Below are 18,982 nucleotides of genomic sequence, written 5' to 3'. Positions count from 1 at the left end.
CATTTGTCCAATTCTCAAAGAGCATGATGAGGCTTGGACAATAGACAACTGTATCCTTCTGGGCTCTTAAAAAAAAAATGAAACCCGACCCCCTTCCCAGCCTACTTTATTTATATTTTCGCTTAAGCATTCCCGTTTCCACGTGCCCCAGAGTTTGGTGAGATCTCTACCGCTGCGTGGGGCGTGGGCGAGCGAGCGGAGCGGAAGGAATCGGGTCACGCTAGGACCTAGCGGAAGAAGCTTCCTCGAGTAGCATCTGTGCTGACTGCGGCGCCTCCAACCTCGGCGCAGGCCGGCCAATCAGAAGCCGCCTTTGCGGAGCGGCGCGCCAATCGTACCCGCCCTTTCTGCAGACGCTACCGGCTATTTAAAGGTCTGCGCCAAGGCCCGCGTGGCGTGGTCGTTTGTTGGGGGGTTTGCGGAGCGCAGCGGTCATGGCCAGCCACCTCGTGCTCTACAATGGCGCCAAGATGCCCATCGTGGGGCTGGGCACCTGGAAGGTAGGTGCCCTGGGGGGCGCGGCCTGGGGGCGGCCGGGACCTGCAGTGACCCTGAGCGGCCACTGCCGCGGACGCCTGGTCTCCGAGGAGCCATACTTCGGCTTGCGCGGCCCGGGCGGGACGGGGCGGGCCCCGCGGGGACAAGGGTACGGGGCGCTGGCATGCGGTCCCGGGAGCTTGCGGGGGCGGGGGGGGGGGGGGCGCTCCTGTGGACGCTTAGTGGGTGGGATTTCCCAGGCCGCACTTGGAATCCTCTCCCAGCTGGAAAATCACCGAGGGGGTCTTCTGTTGCCCTGCCGCTCTGCTCGGGCGGTGGGAGTCGGGGGGAGCCAGGGATATGGGGCCGAGCTTGGCGTTCCCGTCGGCACCCCACCTGTGCATCTGCGCCTTTGTCTCTCTACTAGTTTGTCCTTAATTGTTTCCGTTTTCGCTCTCCCAGGAATAAGCACTCAAAGTAAGCTCGGAGACTGCAGGTAATTAAATTAGCTGCCACGAGTTTGCCCAGGATCCGTCTATCTCCGTGTCCCCAAACACACGACGCTGATCCCCTGTAGCCGGGCTTGCTTCTTCTCGGGGGTGTGGTATGCGAGGTGGACCTTCGAAGAGAATCTGGGCAAGGGTGGTTACCGCCCGGAGAAAAAACTGTTAGCTGGCCTCAGTATTAAAATTGTCTCCGGAAACCTTCCCACCGCTGAAATCTTTCCACAACGTCCCTAAGAAATGGCTAGGAATAAAAAGGCTAGCCCGATTATCTGAAAATTAGGGGGCACAGAAGATTAGTATTATGGGCGCTGGAACAAAACCCAGTATTTTTAAGCCGCTTGTAAGTTAGCCTTGGGGTATTGTATATCACGTTTACAGCTGTGACCCAGGTTTTCCCAGGAACTTTGAATATGGGCCTGGACACTGCGTGTTTACACACTGACAAGAACACGGGGGAGAAAGGATTGAGTGCACCCTGAAATGGTTGGATATAGAACAGAGGGTGGTGTTTACCTCTCCCCTACGGCCTGCAGCTGCAAATTAGCAAATTATAAGGTAAATCAGAAAAGGGGCATAGAGTTGCTTCACACAGAAAGTGTTTCTTGGCGAAAGTAATCAGTGTATATGTAATTTGTGTTTCCTTCAAGAAGTCCAGTGGTGGCTCTTAGGGTGGAATTAAATCAGGACCATGACACCAGGTTCATTTTCATCTGTGGAAGGTTATTCTCTTGGAACGGAGGTGAAAAGACACTTTCTCGGCAACAATGAATTACAGCGTGTATAACGTTGCAAGCAGCGTGCACACGTATATGCACACATATACGTAGGACTCGAGCAAAAGATTTAGGACACGATGCTTTACCTTGCAGGTGGGGGAGACGATGCTTTACGTTACAGGTGGGATGAATCCCAAGATTTTTATTCTATTTTGTGTTTTCAGAGGTTCTGTTCCCGACCTTGACCTGTCGTTTGAAAATTACTGCTCTGGGGTAAATAGGGACTAAAAGAGGTTAACAGAGGGTTTTAAATCATGGCACCGGAGCACTTAGTGCCCTGAAAGGCTGTGTGTTTCTTTAAAAATAACATTATGAAATCTACACTTAGGTCATTCGTCCTGGCAAACTAAGTTCTTGGAGGGCGAGGGTAGCATTTGCCTTGTTCACAAGCATTTCTAGCACTTCTCACAATGCCTGGTAAATCGTAGGTATCCAAAAGATACGTAAGTACATGTTGAATTAATACAAAGAAGTAGGAAAACTTTGGATGGTGGGGGAGGTAAGGAGACGAGGTCTGTACAGAATTGTGTTGAGCTGTAATGGAGGAAGTAACTGAAATAAATAGCGTTAGGTATGGGTTTGGAATGCATTTTTATTTATTTATTTTTTTAAGTATAAAAGTTATGTAGGTAGTGGATTATTCCCTTTTCCCCCATATGTGTGTACATATTTCTTCACAGATGCTGGACGAAAGGTAGGGTGACCTAAATATCGTTTGCTTATCTTTGTAGGAACTGGGGGGGGGGGTCACTCTTCAATTGGGCACAGCTCCTTGTCCTGGATCTTTCCTGTGATAGCTGTGCCCCATCCAGACCCTTCGCAGGGCTCTGGTCGTCTCCAATCTGCTTTTGCATCAAAGGTTGTCAGGAGGTGAGGCTTTCAGACAGAGGGGAGAGCATCTCTGCCTCAGACCCTTCGTGGCTCAGCGAGCATTTCTCTCCGGCAAGCTTGCCTTCCCATAGGGTAGTAAGTAAACCCACCCACGTTGTATTGCCAGGAGTTCGTTCAAACATAGATTACTTCTGATGCTGGTCGGTGTCCTGTTGCTGGTAAATGTTTTGACTTCACTGAAAAATTGTTGGTAGTTTGGTCATTATAATGCACCCACATACTCCAAAGCTAGGAGGGGAGGTAAAAGTGTGTTTCTCAACCTCTTTTCCATTATCACCACCCTGCCCTACCTAGGAACCTTTGAGACATTTTCCTATAATTGCCCCTCGTGTAAAATTTTAACATCACAGATAGACTGTACATCTGTTGGTGTCCTGTGGCCTTTCAGAGGACAGCAAACCATCGTGTAAGCTAAGATGGGGTTTTTTTGCCCCTAGTGAACCAGTTTTTGCCACTTCGGGGATGATATCACCCCCTTTAAGAACACATGAGGTAGGGGCGCCTGGGTGGCTCAGTCGGTTGAGCGACCGCCTTCGGCTCAGGTCATTTTCTCCAGCGGTTTGTGAGTTCGAGCCCCGCGTCGGGCTCTGTGCCGACAGCTCAGAGCCTGGAGCCTGCTTCAGATTCTGAGTCTCCCTGTTTCTCTGCCCCTCCCCCACTCATGCTCTGTCTCTGTCTCAGAAATAAACATTAAAAAAAAAATTAAAAAAAAAAAAAACCAAACACATGAGGTAGAAGAAAATGGCCGAGAAGGACTTCCTGTCACGTTCCCAAAGTGGGGCAAGCGTGTACTGGCCCCAGGATCCTGGGGTTGGGAGAGAGGGTAGCCGGCTGGCATTGCAGCTAAAACAGTAGCTTGGTTTTACTGTTCACCTACCTCATCTCCCTGTAGGCCTCAACCTGACAAGCTTCATGATCAGAGATCCTTAAATAAGTCTTCCCCCAGCAAGGCCAGTCCTGGTCTGTCCCCATCTCAGTCCAGTGGAGGTATCAGTGTCTTTGAATTCAGAGATTGAGTGGGAGGAAGTTAATTTCGGTTTTATTGGTTTGTGTTTGTTGCCCAGACTGATTACGAGCTTCGATGCAGAATGGTAGCCAGATTGACTGTTTTCGTGTGATAAGGTGACTGAAAAGTACGGTCAACTCTTTATCATTTGAAAGTGCAGTTTATACCGTGACACCGTTAAAACGAACGTGGACGTACTGAGCATGAGCCTGCACCAGGCATCGAAAAGCACATTTTCTGCTGACCGTGGGTTGGACGTGAAGTGTAGCATGTTGTAGTTAATTCTGTGGATTCTCCCCCGTGCTCGGTCTGCGGGAGTCTGACGCGCTGCAGGTTTTAAACCCTGTGTATCCAAAACTTGCAGGTCGCCAGTCTCCCACCTGTGCAGCGTGGGAGCATTTTGTGTCGTCAGAGCCTGAGCAGGCCCAGCTTGCTCAGATTGACCCGAAGTTGATGGAGACTGTATTGTCAATTGGTTAAACCCTTTTAGTCACCAAAATACCCGTGTTCGGTGTCAGAATACCTAACTTTTGTTATCACGATGCTGAACTGGATGCCAGAAATTTTGTTTGTGAATAGGAATTAGGAAAAATCAAGCCTGGGCCTGTTGCCCGATCCCCATTTCTTCGTATGCTGCTTCTGGTAGAGAAAGGGGTTGGTAATCTATAACCCACAAACCTGTTTTTGTAAATAAAGTTTTATTAGAATGCCTCTCATTCCTCTCTGTATTATTTATGACTGCTTATGTGCTGGAGCAGCAGAGTAAGAGCAGTTGCAACAGACTGTTTGGCCCACAGAGCCTAAAATATTTTCTGTCTGGCGTCTTACAGAAAAAGTTGGCCAACTCCTGTTCCAGAAAATTCTAAGTGAATTAATTGGAACCTGAAATATGTTTTTTTAAGTTTATTTTGAGAGAGTGTGTGTACGTGCACACACAGGCTGGGGGGCGGGGGCAGAGAGATAGGGACCCGAGCCGAAATTTAGAGTCAGATGCTTACCCAACTGAGCCACCCAGGCGCCCCCGGAATTTGGAAGACATTTTGAAAAGTCACAAATGCCTGTGTAACTTGCATCTGGTTGAAATGACTTACTTACACGATGAACCCTTACACTTCCAATAGAACACTGTATTGTAAGACCACTAGTATTTAAACAAAACGAATAAAAAATGGTAAGTTTCTCTTAGATGCAGATTGAATTTCTCTAAGGAAAAGCTGGTTTAATCGGAAGAAGTTAAACAATGCTTTTGGGGGACAGCTTTTCTGTGATAGGGTATTTTTCCAGGCTTTTGCGGTTGATGGCCCTGTTTCTTTATTAAATCTAAGTTCACATCGAAAGTTACGGTTTCCTCTATTAAATCTAAGTTCACATCGAAAGTTACGGTTTCCTCTTCCTTATTCCAGGATTACCATTGGCACCCTGTTCTACATCTCGCCCAAGTCCCCCCCCCCCCCCCCCCCCCCCCCCCCCCCCCCGACAAAGTAGTTTCCTTTGTTCCGGACCTGCTCCCTTTCATTGCAAAAGTAATACCTGCTAATTAGAGGAAATTTTTTAAAAGTACATCAGAAAATGAACAGTCTTCTCTTCCCAGAAATCCCCACGGTTCATACTGTAAGGGATTCAGTCTCTGAGATGCCTTCTGTTTTTACTATCCACATTCTTTTATAACTTTTCTGGTTGGAGCCTTGAGGGAATAAAGGGAGAGTAACTGTCTTACTGTCTTGTAGCAAGAGCTACAAGCAAAGGGAAGATGATTGGGTTTGACAAGTGTGTGTGTGTAAAGGTGGGGGGACTGATAGTGATGGTCTGAGCTGGTGTTAGCCCGCTGCAGGTGTTACAAAGGGAGGACATGGGGAGGCCTGTCTTGTGGAGATGATGGGGACCCGAGGGGTAGAGAATTCTCACTGCCGTCAGTTGGTGCCCACAGCCCAGACCGTTGTCAGGTTGCTGCCTGAGCTAGCGCTCTGGAGCTGGAAGGTCCGGGAGGTTGGGGCATGGACAGATTTGCCCAAGTCACAGGGCAGAATAGGGGCAGAATTGTGTTAAAACATAATTTAGTCTAGGATTTGTACAACTTGGTCATATGTCACTGGAGTGTTTCCTGTACTGGTTGTCTGCAGATTTGCTGTTCGGCGTATAGAAATATACTTTATGACTTATTTTCTTTTCCAAGTTTTCAGTTGGGGCCACTCCCTTCTGTTTGCATTTTTAAATGTGGACGTGACATGGAGAGATGGCGTCATCGTGTCTTAGCATTCCCAAGTTTATTGTGTGATTTTTCACTAGATCTTAAATTGGCTGATTCATTAGTGATAAGAGAAGTTCATTTAATCTCTTTCTGGGAAGGGTTATACTGAGATGGTTAATATTGAATGTGGTTTGTGGACTCTGGTGCATTTTCACTGCAGAGGATGACTTTTCCCAGCCCAGGAGACTTGTACTGTCACCGACCAGAGTCTCTGTGCCTCTTCGGGTCCACACCGGAGCACAGAGCTGCTGGCAGAGCATGGCTCTAAGGTCCTTCTTCCAGGCTTTGAGTCCTGATGTCCCCTTACTGACTGACTGCAGGATCATGGGCCAGTGGCGTGGCCTCTCTGTGCCTCACTTCCCTTATCTGTAGAGATAACAATGTGTGCCAGGGTTGTGATAAAGATTCAGCGTATTCATGTACTTAAAACTGGTAAAAAGTGGTTCATAGCGAATGGGAGCTGCCCTTTTCAGTTTGAGCCAGTTTGGCTAGATGCCCCACTGGTCAGGTTCCCTTCAGTGATGTGATCTGTCCTGGCCTCAGCCTGGTGGTAACCAGGATGCCTGTTCCAGGGTCAGCCCGGAGGACAGCCATCAGTGCCCCCACGGCAGAGCACGTGGCCCCATACAGCCTTCCCCATCGCTGCGAAGCTGTCCCCCAAAAGGGGAGGCTGGTCCACAGCTGCTCAGGAGGCTTGCAACAAATTGCCACACTCCTACAAATTTATCTTACAAAAGGCCGAACAGTTCTTCCCTCTGTTTTTGCTTACCCTTTGAAAGCAGCGTGGCCCTCTTCCCAGCACACGTGTCCCTAGCCAGTCAGCCCCCTTCCAGGGAAGGGTCAGGGAGTGGCAGCCTCTTTATGATCTGTTGGTCATTTCTGTCTTTGGCTTCTCTATGAAAACATAACGTGAACTTTTTCTCAGTACTTTTGTACCAGTCGTTCAGCACCCTTGATTATCCTAGTCTGCATTCTTTTGGTTGCAGGGAATTGAATAACCAACTTCATCCGAAACAGGGAAAAAAAGTGTGTTTGAGGTGGGGATTCATGGACCTACAGGGTGCCCTCAGGTGCACCAAATTCGAGGCTGTGCATGATGTCACTAGGAGCAGTCTCTCTCTCCTGCCTGCTCTCTTCAAGCAGCGCCCGGCTCCCAGTCTTCCAGCGCAGTGACCCCAGCAGAATGACAGCTCGTCTTGGTAGTTCCAGAGACCGAGTCTCGCAGGCCTGGCTTGGGTCATGCCTGGTCACGGCCCCGGCTGTCATGGCAGATGCAGCGTGTGGCCTGTTCGGGGCTGGGCTTCTCTCTGCCCCGTGCCTTGAATCTCGAACGGTGGGGAAGGCTGCACTTGCAGCTTCTTTGGTCCTCCAGGGAAAGAGGATATTGTCAGGCCATCTGAAGATGCCTCCTGTCTTACACCTGAGTTTGGCAGCCCGCCCCCCGCTGCCTCCTTGGGGGTGAGCAAGCTGAGTGTGCCAACAGGCTCTGGCCATACATTTGTTCCCACTGGCCCACACTCTGACCCCCCTCCCCACCCCCCCTCCTGTTCACAGCAGCTGCTGTCAAAACAGCAAATGTCTGCAGCTGCTTGTGGCCCTGGGGAGTTTTCCTTTTCATTCTCTTCTCCCCCAGCTCTCTGGAGGAATGCACTGTATTCGTTCAACAGTCTGTTGCACATGGGTTTATTTTTCACCTCTCTGGTCTGAGTAGGATCAGTGAGGGGGTGGAAAAAGTGTCCGCGCAGTCAGTCTGGGTGCTGGTGGAGCTCGAAGACTCCAGAGGCCCCTCTTCCTCCTCGACAGCCAGCCCGTTTCCCGTCCTGGTGACGGAGACGGTCAGATGGCTGGGGCACGGACAGCCGTTCGGTGTCTTTGCAGCCCCGCCCACAAATTATGTGTGACCTCCACAGACCCCGTTTCCCCTCTTCTTCCCACTCCTTTCCATCAGCTGGTATCTCGGAGGGACCGTCCCCCACCTCTGCCTCTTACGGCAGATTCTTACGCGGTGACAGATGCAGCCCCCACCGTGGAATCTGCATCAGTGACGTTCTGGACTTTATGATAATCTCCCAGAACTGCTTAAAAGCAAGTGATTGTGAGAATGTCGCACCCAAAAGGAGAAAGGAAAGCGTCGGCGTTTAGCGCCAGCTCGGAAACCGAAAGGGAATTGGGTAAATATTGACAGCAGTTATTAAAATCTTCTGAGCTGTTCGGAGGAAATGGTGTCCCTTATCGTCTTGGGAACCTGTTAGATTTCAGCTGGGGGGTTTTCATACAGTGGTTTGTCAGTCAACAGACGGAAAGACGCGAGCGAGACCGCTTTGGCACATCGTTTTAACGTGGTCTGTGCTGCCGTTAAGTGGTTGTCAGCGTCGCCGAAAGTGAAGCCGTGTGGCATTTCACCTTGGTTCCCCACCCCCTCTCCACGAGCAGACGGCTTGGGAAGCTGCTTGGGACAAAGGCCACCTTTCAGTGCCCATCCTTAAGGGGCAGGAGCTTCCTCAGCGAGCAGGAGGTCCATACGGCCCTTCTTCCTGGGTTGTATGCAGACGCCGTGTTTTGCTTTGGTTTTTTATTTTGACTCCGTGCCTTCCTTTCCTTTTCCCTCCAGTCCCCTCCGGGCAAAGTGACAGAGGCTGTGAAGATTGCGATTGACCTTGGGTACCGCCACATCGACTGCGCTCATGTGTACCAGAACGAGAATGAGGTGGGTTTGGCCATCCAGGAGAAACTCAAGGAGCAGGTGGTGAAGCGCGAGGACCTCTTCATCGTCAGCAAGGTACCACTCTGCAGGGGAGCCCCGGGGGGGCGGGGGGGTGGGTGATGGCGTGGCGGGGAGGGATATTGGTCCAATGGCAGTGTCAGCTTGGGAGCCAAGGCCACACTCCAGGGCCACTTAATATGCTGTAGTTAGTACTCAAGAGGCCGCTCTTCTGGGGCAGTGTGTTGACTGCAGGCCACAAGGGCTCCAAAGCTCACCTATCCATGGTCCATTGAAGGGTCGTTCAGCGTAGACCCATTGGGTGGAGCCCCTTGTTGGTGAAGCTTAGGTTGTGGGTTGGTGCTGCCTTCCCAGAGAGTTACCCTTGAGGACAGAACTTGGTTTCCATCTGGAGACCGGATCTCCACTGCTGGCCACTGTCTTTGACCCGGAGGCTGTTGGTGCCCAAAGGGACACAGGCTGGGCCGGTGAGACAGACTCCACAGAGACCAGCCTATTAGGAAGATGGCCTGGAGAGCTCCCATTTGGGGCCCGGGCCTTACGAACTGTCCGTTCTATACTCTGCCTTCGGTTGGGTCCCTCTGAGAGGTTTCCCTGACCTGCTTCTCCTCCCTTCCTTTGGGAAGTTAGGACCCACGGTGGGCGGTGGAAACCCCCTCACCACCCGTTGGAGCATCACAGTGAAAGGGGTGGGGTGGGCTCCTGGCCGGGAAGCAGCCTCCTGTGCGCGGCGTAAGACGTGCTCTCTCCCTGGCTTCAGCTGTGGTGCACGTACCATGAGAAGAGCATGGTCAAGGGGGCCTGCCAGAAGACGCTCAGCGACCTCAAGCTGGACTACCTGGACCTCTACCTTATCCACTGGCCGACGGGCTTCAAGGTAGGCGGCTCAGGGCTCCGGCCGGGCCCCTGTCGCTCACGTAGCCCGTGGTGCATTAAGGCGCAGGTGGGGACCCGCTCTGTGTGTCGCCGGCCCGGGCTCCGCACCTCGAGCAGCGGCCAGTGCTGCCACCTGGGAGCTTGTTGGGGATCAGCCTCGGGCCCCCCCCCCCGCCGGGCCTGCTGCGCGGGAACCACGGGCAGCTCGTTTGCACGTTACAAAATTTGAGGAGCCCTGTGCTTTGTCACTTGCTGGCGGTACGGTCTAAAACGGTGACCTCCAGCATGGCTCCAGTGGTGTTCTGCACGTGGCCCAAAGACCTCATTGGCTGCCCCCTCTGCCTGTGTGTGTGTGTGTGTGTGTCTAGTCCTGCGCGCTGCACACAGGCCCCGTGCTGTGGAAGCCTGATAGATACTTCTTGGCAGCCCGAGTCTCCGCCCAAAATAAATTCGAGTTATTACACCCTCTGCCTTCACTGTAGCCACAGGGTCGGGTTTCCGCTTTGTCAGCCAGACTGAAGGTGCGTGATGGGTTTGACCCTGTGGCCCTGTTTGAATTGCGCCATGTGTACCGGGCCTGACTTCCCACCCTTTGTTTTTCGTGATAAGCCGCTGAGACTCAGCAGGGTGACACGGGCCCCATGCCCCCGGCCCCGAGTCCTTCCCCCGTCCCCAGCCCGGCCCCTGGCAGGGCTCACCTCACCGTCCAGGAACCGTTTCCATCTAACAGCTGCCACCCATTTGAAAGAACAAGTGTCGGGGGGCCTCGGGAGTTGTCTGCCTGTCTCTCTTTCACACTGGCTCGTGGATTTGCCCTCGATCGTCTTCTAAAAACAGCTATGGTAGTTAAGAGTGAGGTTTTTTTAGAACTTTGCTTCCAAAGATGCAGGACTGTGAAGAGCCGTCCCTGATTGATTGTTATCATATCAACAGCCCGAGAAGGAGTATTTCCCACTGGATGGGGAAGGCAAAGTGATCCCCAGTGACACCAATTTTGTGGACACGTGGGAGGTGAGGCGGCCCCTGATTTGGTTTTCTTCCTCCTGGCTGGTTTCCCCTTCTCCTTGTGAGTGGTCTGCTCTGCCTTGTCTTCCACTGCATTTTGTCACCCTGTTGTTACTCTTCCAGTCTTACTGCAGCCAGCCTGGTTTTGTCTTGGCATCTCTTGGCTTCTCAGAGGTCTGACTCACTGGCACCTGTTAGTAAGGGCAGGACCTGTTAACCTGACTGGTGCCAAGGGTGCTTTTCTCGTCCTTGTCCTCTTGGGCACGTGTCAGCAGCAAGCAGAGACCCTGTTTTGTCGTTAGGCCATGGAAGAGCTGGTGGATGCCGGGCTGGTGAAAGCTATTGGAGTCTCCAACTTCAACCATCTCCAAGTCGAGAAGATCTTAAACAAGCCCGGCTTGAAATACAAGCCGGCCGTTAACCAGGTAAACCTCCAGCAGGGAAGGCTGTGCATGGGAGACTGTTGGGTTACTATCCGAACCCGTGTCACCCAGGCAGGAGGTGGGTCCTGATTTGCGATTGAGAATGACGATGAGGCATCTGGGAGCCGAACTTGCAGGAGAGACAGAGTTTGAGCCCGGCTTGTGATGACTCAGGGTCTCCCAGATTGTCAGTGTGCAGACACTGAGATCCTTAGACACGTCACAATTGATAAGTGGCCAAAGCCAGAACGAACCCTTAGGGCCCATGAGCAGGGTACATCAGTAACAAGATTATTGTTCTTCGGGTTGAGGACACTAGCTGGGAGATGTAAACAGTTGTCACAACTTATCTGGGAGATAAGACATCGGTCATACATAATTTTCTGTCTGGGGAAGAGGCATACTTTCTGTCCCCGCACCTGTGCCCACGCGTCACCATCAGCCCCCTGTTTGCATTTGCAGATCGAATGCCACCCGTACCTCACTCAGGAGAAGCTAATCCAGTACTGCCAGTCCAAAGGCATTGTGGTGACTGCCTACAGTCCCCTCGGCTCTCCCGACAGGCCCTGGTGAGGTTTCCACCAGATCGTGTTCTCTTGTCCTCTGGTGAAGGTTAGAAGTGGTGAAAAAGAAAAAGTCAGCATCAGGGAACATGCTTCTGGCATTGATTTGCAGACCTGCCCAGGAGCATCTTGTTGGGGTTCCAGTAGCTTCTAGTAGCAAGGTGGCTGCTCTTTTTCCAGAGGGTTGGGAGTTTGTACCCGCGATTCAAATCAGGAGGAGACTGACGGACTGCCTTCTAAGGTCGATGGGAGATAGGGTTGCCGGCTACCTTAAGCAGTGGCGATAATGGTTGCTCACACGGGCCATCTTGTCTCCAGGGCCAAGCCCGAGGACCCTTCCCTGTTAGAGGATCCCAGGATCAAAGCGATCGCAGCCAAGCACAATAAAACCACAGCCCAGGTACTGTCATCTCCAGGCGCCCGTGGCCGTTTCCAGAACCCCCCGCATATGTAGTGGTCCCCTTTAACCGGGCAGGGGGGAGGCGACCAAGCCCAGCCGAGCCCTCCCTGGAAGTGCAGCTTGGGGTCCTGGAGTGGGTGGTGGAAAGGGCACCGACTGGAAGTTAGAAGACAGCTGTGTGATGGGGACAGTGACCTCTCCAGGCCACCCCGAGGGTCCGCATTTGCTGATGTAGGTGGGAAGCTCGTCTCTGTGCTCAGGGAAGAGCACTTGTGACCAGCTGCCCGGGAGATGTTCTCTTTCTCCCGTGTGGCGCCACGGCTTCCTCCTTGTGACCAGTACACGGGAGACACGGAAGCGCGTGGCGTGGCTGGGGGTGACCCTGACCCCTCTGGGCCTCTGTTTTCTCACGTGTGGAGTTCTGTAATTCCCTCTTGGGGAATGGATGTGCAAGACTAAGTGACATAACCGTGTGGGTGATTGGTGTACACATCTCACTTGGCGCATCTGTCCCCAGGTTCTGATCCGGTTCCCCATACAGAGGAATCTGGTCGTGATCCCCAAGTCTGTGACACCCGAACGCATTGCCGAGAACTTCCAGGTAAGATCCTGGCTGGTCGGCCAGGTTTTGTTCAGCGGAGAAGGGGACAGGGTCTCTCTTCCCGTGCCTCGACTGTCACGTGTGAGACCCCCACCCACCCTCCTGTCACCTCTCAGTCAGGAAGCCAGCCTCGGCTGCAGTGAGCAGACCGTGCACTCAGGACTGTGGCTTCTCTTGGGTGGAGGCGCCATGTCGGGGTGGGCCTCGTGCCTCAGTGATGCCCTCTGTACATGCACCCACCTTTGCTGAGGCTCCTCGGTGACTCCGCATTTGTCCTGAGAAATGTGGCCCTTGAGCGACACCGCCTGGGCTTGAATTGGGGCTCCGGTACCTTGCCTCCGTTTCCTCGTCTGTAAAGTGATACCTCTTTTGAGAATTGTCACGAAGATTAAATAAGATGCATCAGAGGGCTTCTCGTGGTGCGTGGTACCTGAGTGAGCGCTCCGGGAGCGCTGGTGAGTCTGGACTGCGGACACCCTGTATGCCGTGAGCCCACCCACCACCCGTGCCAGGACCCCTTCCGGCAACAGGCAGAGCACAGGGCTCAGGGCACAGGGAGGTGTTCATGTGGGCCCTCAGAGCCCCTGCCAGGGCAGGTTAGATTGCCGCTTGCACCCAGGGGCAGGGGTCCCTGCGGGGGGGGAAGAGCCGCTCCGGGGGGGGGGTGGGCTGATACCCGTGAGCCTCTGCTCCCCCTGAGCAAAGCCGCTCTGCCAGGACCGCTCTGACCCCTCTGGTTCCCAGCAGCCGTTGCCACAGCAGGCTGCTCATTTTGTGTGCTGTGCGGCCGTGGGTTGTGAGGGCATGTGCCACCCTCCGGTCCCCTGGGAGACCCAGAGAGGCCTCGGGGGCGGGGGTGGGGGTGGGGGGCCCTTACTGCGCAGTAGGGGAGACAGTCGTCTTGTTAGGGCCACACGTTTTACCTGTTCGAGCTCAAGTGGTACAACCGTGACAGCTGTGAGAAACCTATCCTGCCAGAGATGGGTCCTTGGTTTCCTGTTTCGTTTGTTTTAAAGGTGGTAGGAAAAACATTTTAAATGATTAATCTTGTAGTGCTAACACAGTTATTTTATTCTTGCCTTTTGCTCTGTAGTCTTTGCACGTTTGCCCACAGTTGTGATCGCAGAGTGTGCGGCAGGCTTCTTTCCTGCACGTTCTGCAGTCATCTGACCCAGGGGCCTCCCTCGTGTCCCCGTGTGCAGCCATCCCCTCACCCCCCACCCCCACCACCCCAGTTTCTTCTGGTGCTGCCTCGGGCCTGCCTGCCGGCACCGTGAGGGCCGAGGTCTTCCCAGGCAGGCTGTGCTCTTCAGGCGAGTGGTTCCCTCCTGACGACCTTTCTTGTCCTCTTTGGACGTTACTTGGCGGCCTCGGCCCATCTCAGATGCCATCTTTGACCACATCCTTCGGCTCCCCGGCTGGAATTCATTCCTAGTTCCTCTGGATCCCCCGAGTGCTGTGTGTAGCATCTCACGCAGAGTGTGCGATTGATGATTCCTTGTGTTGGAGCTGTGGGATTACCTCTTCCCTTCGATTCACTGGAAACTGAGGCGGAAATACTTGTGACCCTTCATTTCCTTCCCCACTGGTGCTTGTCACAGAAGTGCTCAGCAGTGCCTTTGACATTAACTAAATGGACTGAAAAGCACCCTTTTGCTTAGAGGTTCCTGTTTTCCCGGTTGTGTGTGGCATCCAGACAGACCACGTGCGTTCTCCGTAGTCCTATGGTCAAGTCTCTCCGAGATCTGTCTTCCTGTCTGCCCTTCCCCACTCAGGGCAGCATCCCGCCAGCGGCCCAGCACAGGGCTGTTCGGATACTTGGGTACTCTGTGTTTGACCTTCATTTGCAGAATTTACTGGACTCTTTTTTTTTTTATTATTATTTCTTTTTAGGTCTTTGACTTTGAACTGAGCAGCGTGGATATGACCACCTTACTCAGCTACAACCGGAACTGGAGAGTCTGTGCCTTAGTGAGGTGAGTGGGTCCCGGGAGGGGATCTGATGCTACAGAACGAGAGAAGCTCCTGCAGGCCGTGCTGCCCAGGGCCTGTTAGCACAACCGTTCCGACCTGTGTACGTTGCCTTGCCTTCTCATCCACGTGCAGCAGCAAGCATTTCGTCCCGTGGGAGCCGCGGTGCACATAGCCACGGGGAAAATGCCCGGAGATCTGTTCTAGATATGTTCTCCCCTCCGCCGCAGGCAGCCACCACATATTTTAGCGTTAATTTTCAACTCTCAGTGGCTCATCTGAAGCCAGGTGATCCCATGTGGCTCCTGTCCACCCCCCTTCCTGGCAGACTTTGCGTGTGACCCTGTCTGACACCGACTTAATAAAAGGGGTTCCATAGGAAGACCGTGGTGCTTGGGGCCCTGACACCGATGAGCCACATGACTGAGAAAACCACTCGACGCCCTGACTGGCAGGCACCCAGGGCCCCTCCGGCTACCCATTTGCTGGGTCCTTGTATTTCTGGCAATTGGTAGTTTGGAAGCTGAGGGAGGTGACTTTCCCTACAGTACAATGACTAAAGTTTGAAATTGATTCTCTGCTTTCCAGAAAAAAGCTTCCGTTTTACAGCGGGGACTCAGAGCTTCCTCTCTCATGGTTTTTGTTGCCTGTTTCCCCTCCGTCTCCTCATGGTTACATTCTCTTCTGAGTGAGATCTGGACTCTCCCTGGGGTGGGGTGGGGTGCCAGCCTTCTCTCTCCAGCCTCTGCTGCCTCTGCAGTTCGGTTTGCACCGCAGGTGTGGCAGCCGCCCCGCCCCACCCCCCCCCACCCCCCCACCCCCCCCCCCGCCCCTGCAGGTGTCCACCGGGTCTGGGGTCTGCGTCTGGGCCGAGATCTCCGCTGTGCTTTATGCAGGATGGTGCCTGGTGAGCGTGTGGCTGTCACACCCGTGGCCTCGCATTCCAAATAGGCCACCAACAGTTTTATCACTGGCAGCCCCACACCAGGCCCTTTCTGACGGCCCTGTTTGTGTTAATGGCACTTAACCTTTAAGCATTAGAATCCTCTTTTGGGTCGGGTAGGTGAGGGAGAGAGAAATGATTCATTGACTGGGTGACCTCTGTGCTCCTCGGAGGGACTCTGTGTCAGTTCCCTTGGCCCTTCCCACAGCCCACGACGGGTATTGAAGCTCTCGGGGCTGACAGACCACAGTGGTTTTCCAACTAGTCCCGTTACACTCCCTCCACTCTCCGGTGCCGTCGCAGAGAGAGCTGTCAGATTATTCCGGGGGCTACTGATGTTTAATGGGGATGGGTTGGGGCCGGAGTGGGGAGGGAGAGGCCGGTTCCAACATTCCTGGGTCACCTAGGAAGCTTTCTCACTCGACATACACATCCAGTGCCTTTCTGGAAATTCATGCTGTCCTGAGCTTCTATGGCTAATGGCAGGGTTAATGTTACTCGGGTTTGATGGGACGCCAAAAAAATGGAACGTGGAGGAGTTTTGAATGAGCAAGAGTTGTGTGCCCCAAGCTGGGTTCACCCTGGGCCTTTCACACTGTGCCCAGCCTGTGTCTCCAGCGGTGGTGCCATTACGCTCCCAGCACAGGCCGTCGGCCCAACCAGGTGGGATAGTGAACCTGTTCAAACATGCCTGCAGCTCTGTGCTCCCAGGTGGATGCCTGGCCTGTTTCCTGCCCTGTGCTTCCCTGTGTCAAATCCTCCACTACTTTCCTCGGCTCCCTTCGGCTCCCACTGCTGGCGGGCAGCTTCTGGAGATGCCCGCGCCGTCTCGCTCTGTCACACATACGGACCCCCGGGTCCTCTCCTCACCCTCCTGCCGTTCCAGACAACGGGATGCTGTCTGGTCCCGCCAGTTAGACTGAGTTCCCGGGATGCAGGAATCGTGTCTTGCTGCCCCGCAGGCCTCAGGCACGGTGCCGGCTGCACAGGGAGCAGGGTGTCCATCGTGCCTGTGGCAGAGGAGTCGAGGGGGCCTTCCGCCCGGGTCCAGACCCGTGATCTGCGGTCTCGGAACTGGCGGTTGTCTCTGAGGCCTCTGCTTTCACCCCGAGGAGACACTCACCGTTTCTTTTTGTGATTTGCTACGCTCAGAGTCTCTCCCTTGAAAAGCTAACATGTTCCTCTTTGTCTCCTGACAGCTGTGCCTCCCACAAGGACTATCCCTTCACCGATGAGTTTTGAAGCCGTCGGTGCCTGTCCTCCCCCAGGTGGCCTGCTGCTTTGTTCCCCGTGTCACTTCTCCTGGATGTAGCGTAGTGTGGCCTGTGCCCATCAGTGGTGGGTCCACGACCTGGGGACGGGCCAGTGAGGGCTTGGCCCACGTGGTGTTGGGTCCAGAGAGTAGTATCCATAGATACTATCCATAGAAGTCTCTTCCAGGTCTCTTTGCCCTTCTTCTCCAGCTGGGGAAAAGTAGGACCTTAGTACCCTTTTCTGGCTAAGTTGAATCTACAGAGTCGAAATAGTGCTACTAACAACCGGATGTTGGCTGCCGGGAAGCGTAACCCTTTCAGCCGGACTTCTTGCCTCAAATAAAAAGTACTTTTGTGAACTTGATGCTGTTTGTTTTATTTTGATTTATCGAAACGATACACCATCTTGTGTCTCACTCGGCCTTCGTCCCATCTATACCCATAAAGCAGGCCATTCAACTGGGCGACAGGAATGAGCCCCTGATGTCTTACCCTCTAGTTGGGGGCCCCTGGCCCCAGTACTTCACCCAATTAGCTTTAGGGTTGGTTGGTCTCCTCTGTGTGCACATTGGAGTCCCCTGGGAAGCCCTTAATGCTAGTGATGTCTGGACCTCACCCCCGGAGACCCGTCTGAGTGGCCCAGGGTGGAGCCAGGCCACAAAAAGTGTGCAGGCTCCCCAGGTGTTCCCACTGTGCAGCCAAGGCTGAGAGCCGCCGCTGTAGGGCTGAGCGGGGTGGTAAACCCATGTGTGATTTCACAGGTTACTTTGTTGTTCCTGTTGCCCGTGAAGACCGAAGTCCTGTTTACAAGGAGCCCTGCTCACAAAGAACTGCTTTCATGAAGCTCACCGTCTAGACCAGAGGGAACACAGCATCAGTAAATGACGTCTGTATTAGCTCCAACTGCCATAACAGCATACTGTAGGCTGAGTGGTGTAAACAGAAATGTATTTCTCACCCATTCTGGAGGCTGGAAGTCTGAGGGCGGGGGCCGGCGGGGTCTGGTGAGAACCTTCCCCGGGTGGTGGGTCGCCACTTCTCCCTGTGTCTTCACCTGCCAGAGAAAGAAGAATGTTCTCAATAGGATCCCACAAGTACAGGTCCGTTTTTGTTTAACTTTTACAAATGCTGTTGCTTATGTTTATTAACGTTTTCTTTTCCAGAGTTAAATTGACAAAGGCTGGGAAAGGGATGGACGAGATAAGAGGCAACCTTGGATCTCATGACGATAATGGCTTTGTTGCCGACTCTCCGTGTTGGATGACTATAGCCTGTCTTGTTAGGTGACATTAACTGCTTCACAGACCATCCACATGGCAAATACACTCCCAAGGCTTAAGATAATTGGGCAGAGGTGGTGGCTGGGCCTCACCCAGGGAGGCAGGAAAGCACCAGAGCCCTGCATAGTAGCAGAGTTTGGGCCAGATGGGAGACCCAGAGCCCCACCTGCGCCCTGTTGCCCACAGCCTGCAGTGGTTCAGTTTCCCTTGCCAGGTAGGCAAATCCCACCTGATCCCAGGTTAAGCTGCAAACCTCCGCAATCACCCTCTAAGTCATCAAGATCAAGAACACACTATTCATTTTTTTGGAAGTTGAGTCAAATCATCTCTGACCTAGTCCCCCCGCTATTTCTCCAGTTAGCCCAGAGTCGGCTTTCACATGCTTTGGAAAAACTTTGAGGTACAATCACTAGTAAACGTTTAAATCAGATGCCAGTGTGCTAGCTCCCTGCTTTAAGAACACTATCAAAAATTAGACCATTACAAAGTCAGCAAGAAACCAAAAAGATGAAAGGCCGTGCTCCAGCCTTGGTCCCCACTTTGTAGCAGAGACTCAGGATTATATCTAAGAACACGTCCCCTGAGAAGGAGCCTTGCCTGGGGTGCAAGAGGGGAGGAAAACTAAAGCTTGATTGAAGAACTTGTTCTGCATTTTGGAGATAAAATGGGGGCGTGTCCTGCGGTCAGTGGCCCTCGTGCGGGTGGAGGCCTGGCGCCCTGGTGCTAGAATGCGGCTCCAGGACTCAGTGGGCGAGGCGGGCCTTGGTGGGCCAGCTTCATTCCATAGCTAATGGATCCAGGGATGGAGCAATCAGACACGAGGGTCCTTGCAGAGACAGGTGCTGCCTTCCCGGTGCAGAGCCCCATCCCCCCTTCCCTTTGTGGAACTAAACCCCCACACCTTTGTACCTTCCTGGGTGGGTTCCAACCCAACCTCTACACTCAGGTGGACGCCTTGTCACGAATAAAGTGACTCTCCAGGGGGCCACGGTCGTGGGAATTCTACAACAATCGTGCTGGTCCCCTCTTCGAGGACCTTTGG

The 18,982-nt window shown here is 53.3% G+C and overlaps 1 protein-coding gene across 1 annotated transcript; it reads left to right on the top strand.

Annotated features, from left to right (window-relative positions):
* Positions 1–228: 228 nt before the first annotated feature.
* On the top strand, positions 229–17,024 carry AKR1B1 (aldo-keto reductase family 1 member B). The gene is made up of 10 exons (XM_043589557.1): positions 229–500; positions 8,516–8,683; positions 9,387–9,503; positions 10,436–10,513; positions 10,810–10,932; positions 11,392–11,498; positions 11,811–11,892; positions 12,410–12,493; positions 14,387–14,469; positions 16,607–17,024. The coding sequence occupies exons 1-10, from the start codon at positions 435–437 to the stop codon at positions 16,647–16,649; spliced, it is 951 nt and encodes a 316-aa protein (XP_043445492.1). The 5' UTR covers positions 229–434; the 3' UTR covers positions 16,650–17,024.
* The last annotated feature ends 1,958 nt before the right edge of the window (positions 17,025–18,982 follow it).

This window comes from Prionailurus bengalensis, chromosome A2 (assembly GCF_016509475.1).
Source record: "Prionailurus bengalensis isolate Pbe53 chromosome A2, Fcat_Pben_1.1_paternal_pri, whole genome shotgun sequence".
Lineage (NCBI taxonomy): Eukaryota > Metazoa > Chordata > Mammalia > Carnivora > Felidae > Prionailurus > Prionailurus bengalensis.
Note: the sequence above shows the minus strand (reverse complement) of the source record. Positions and strands in the feature narration are given on the sequence as shown.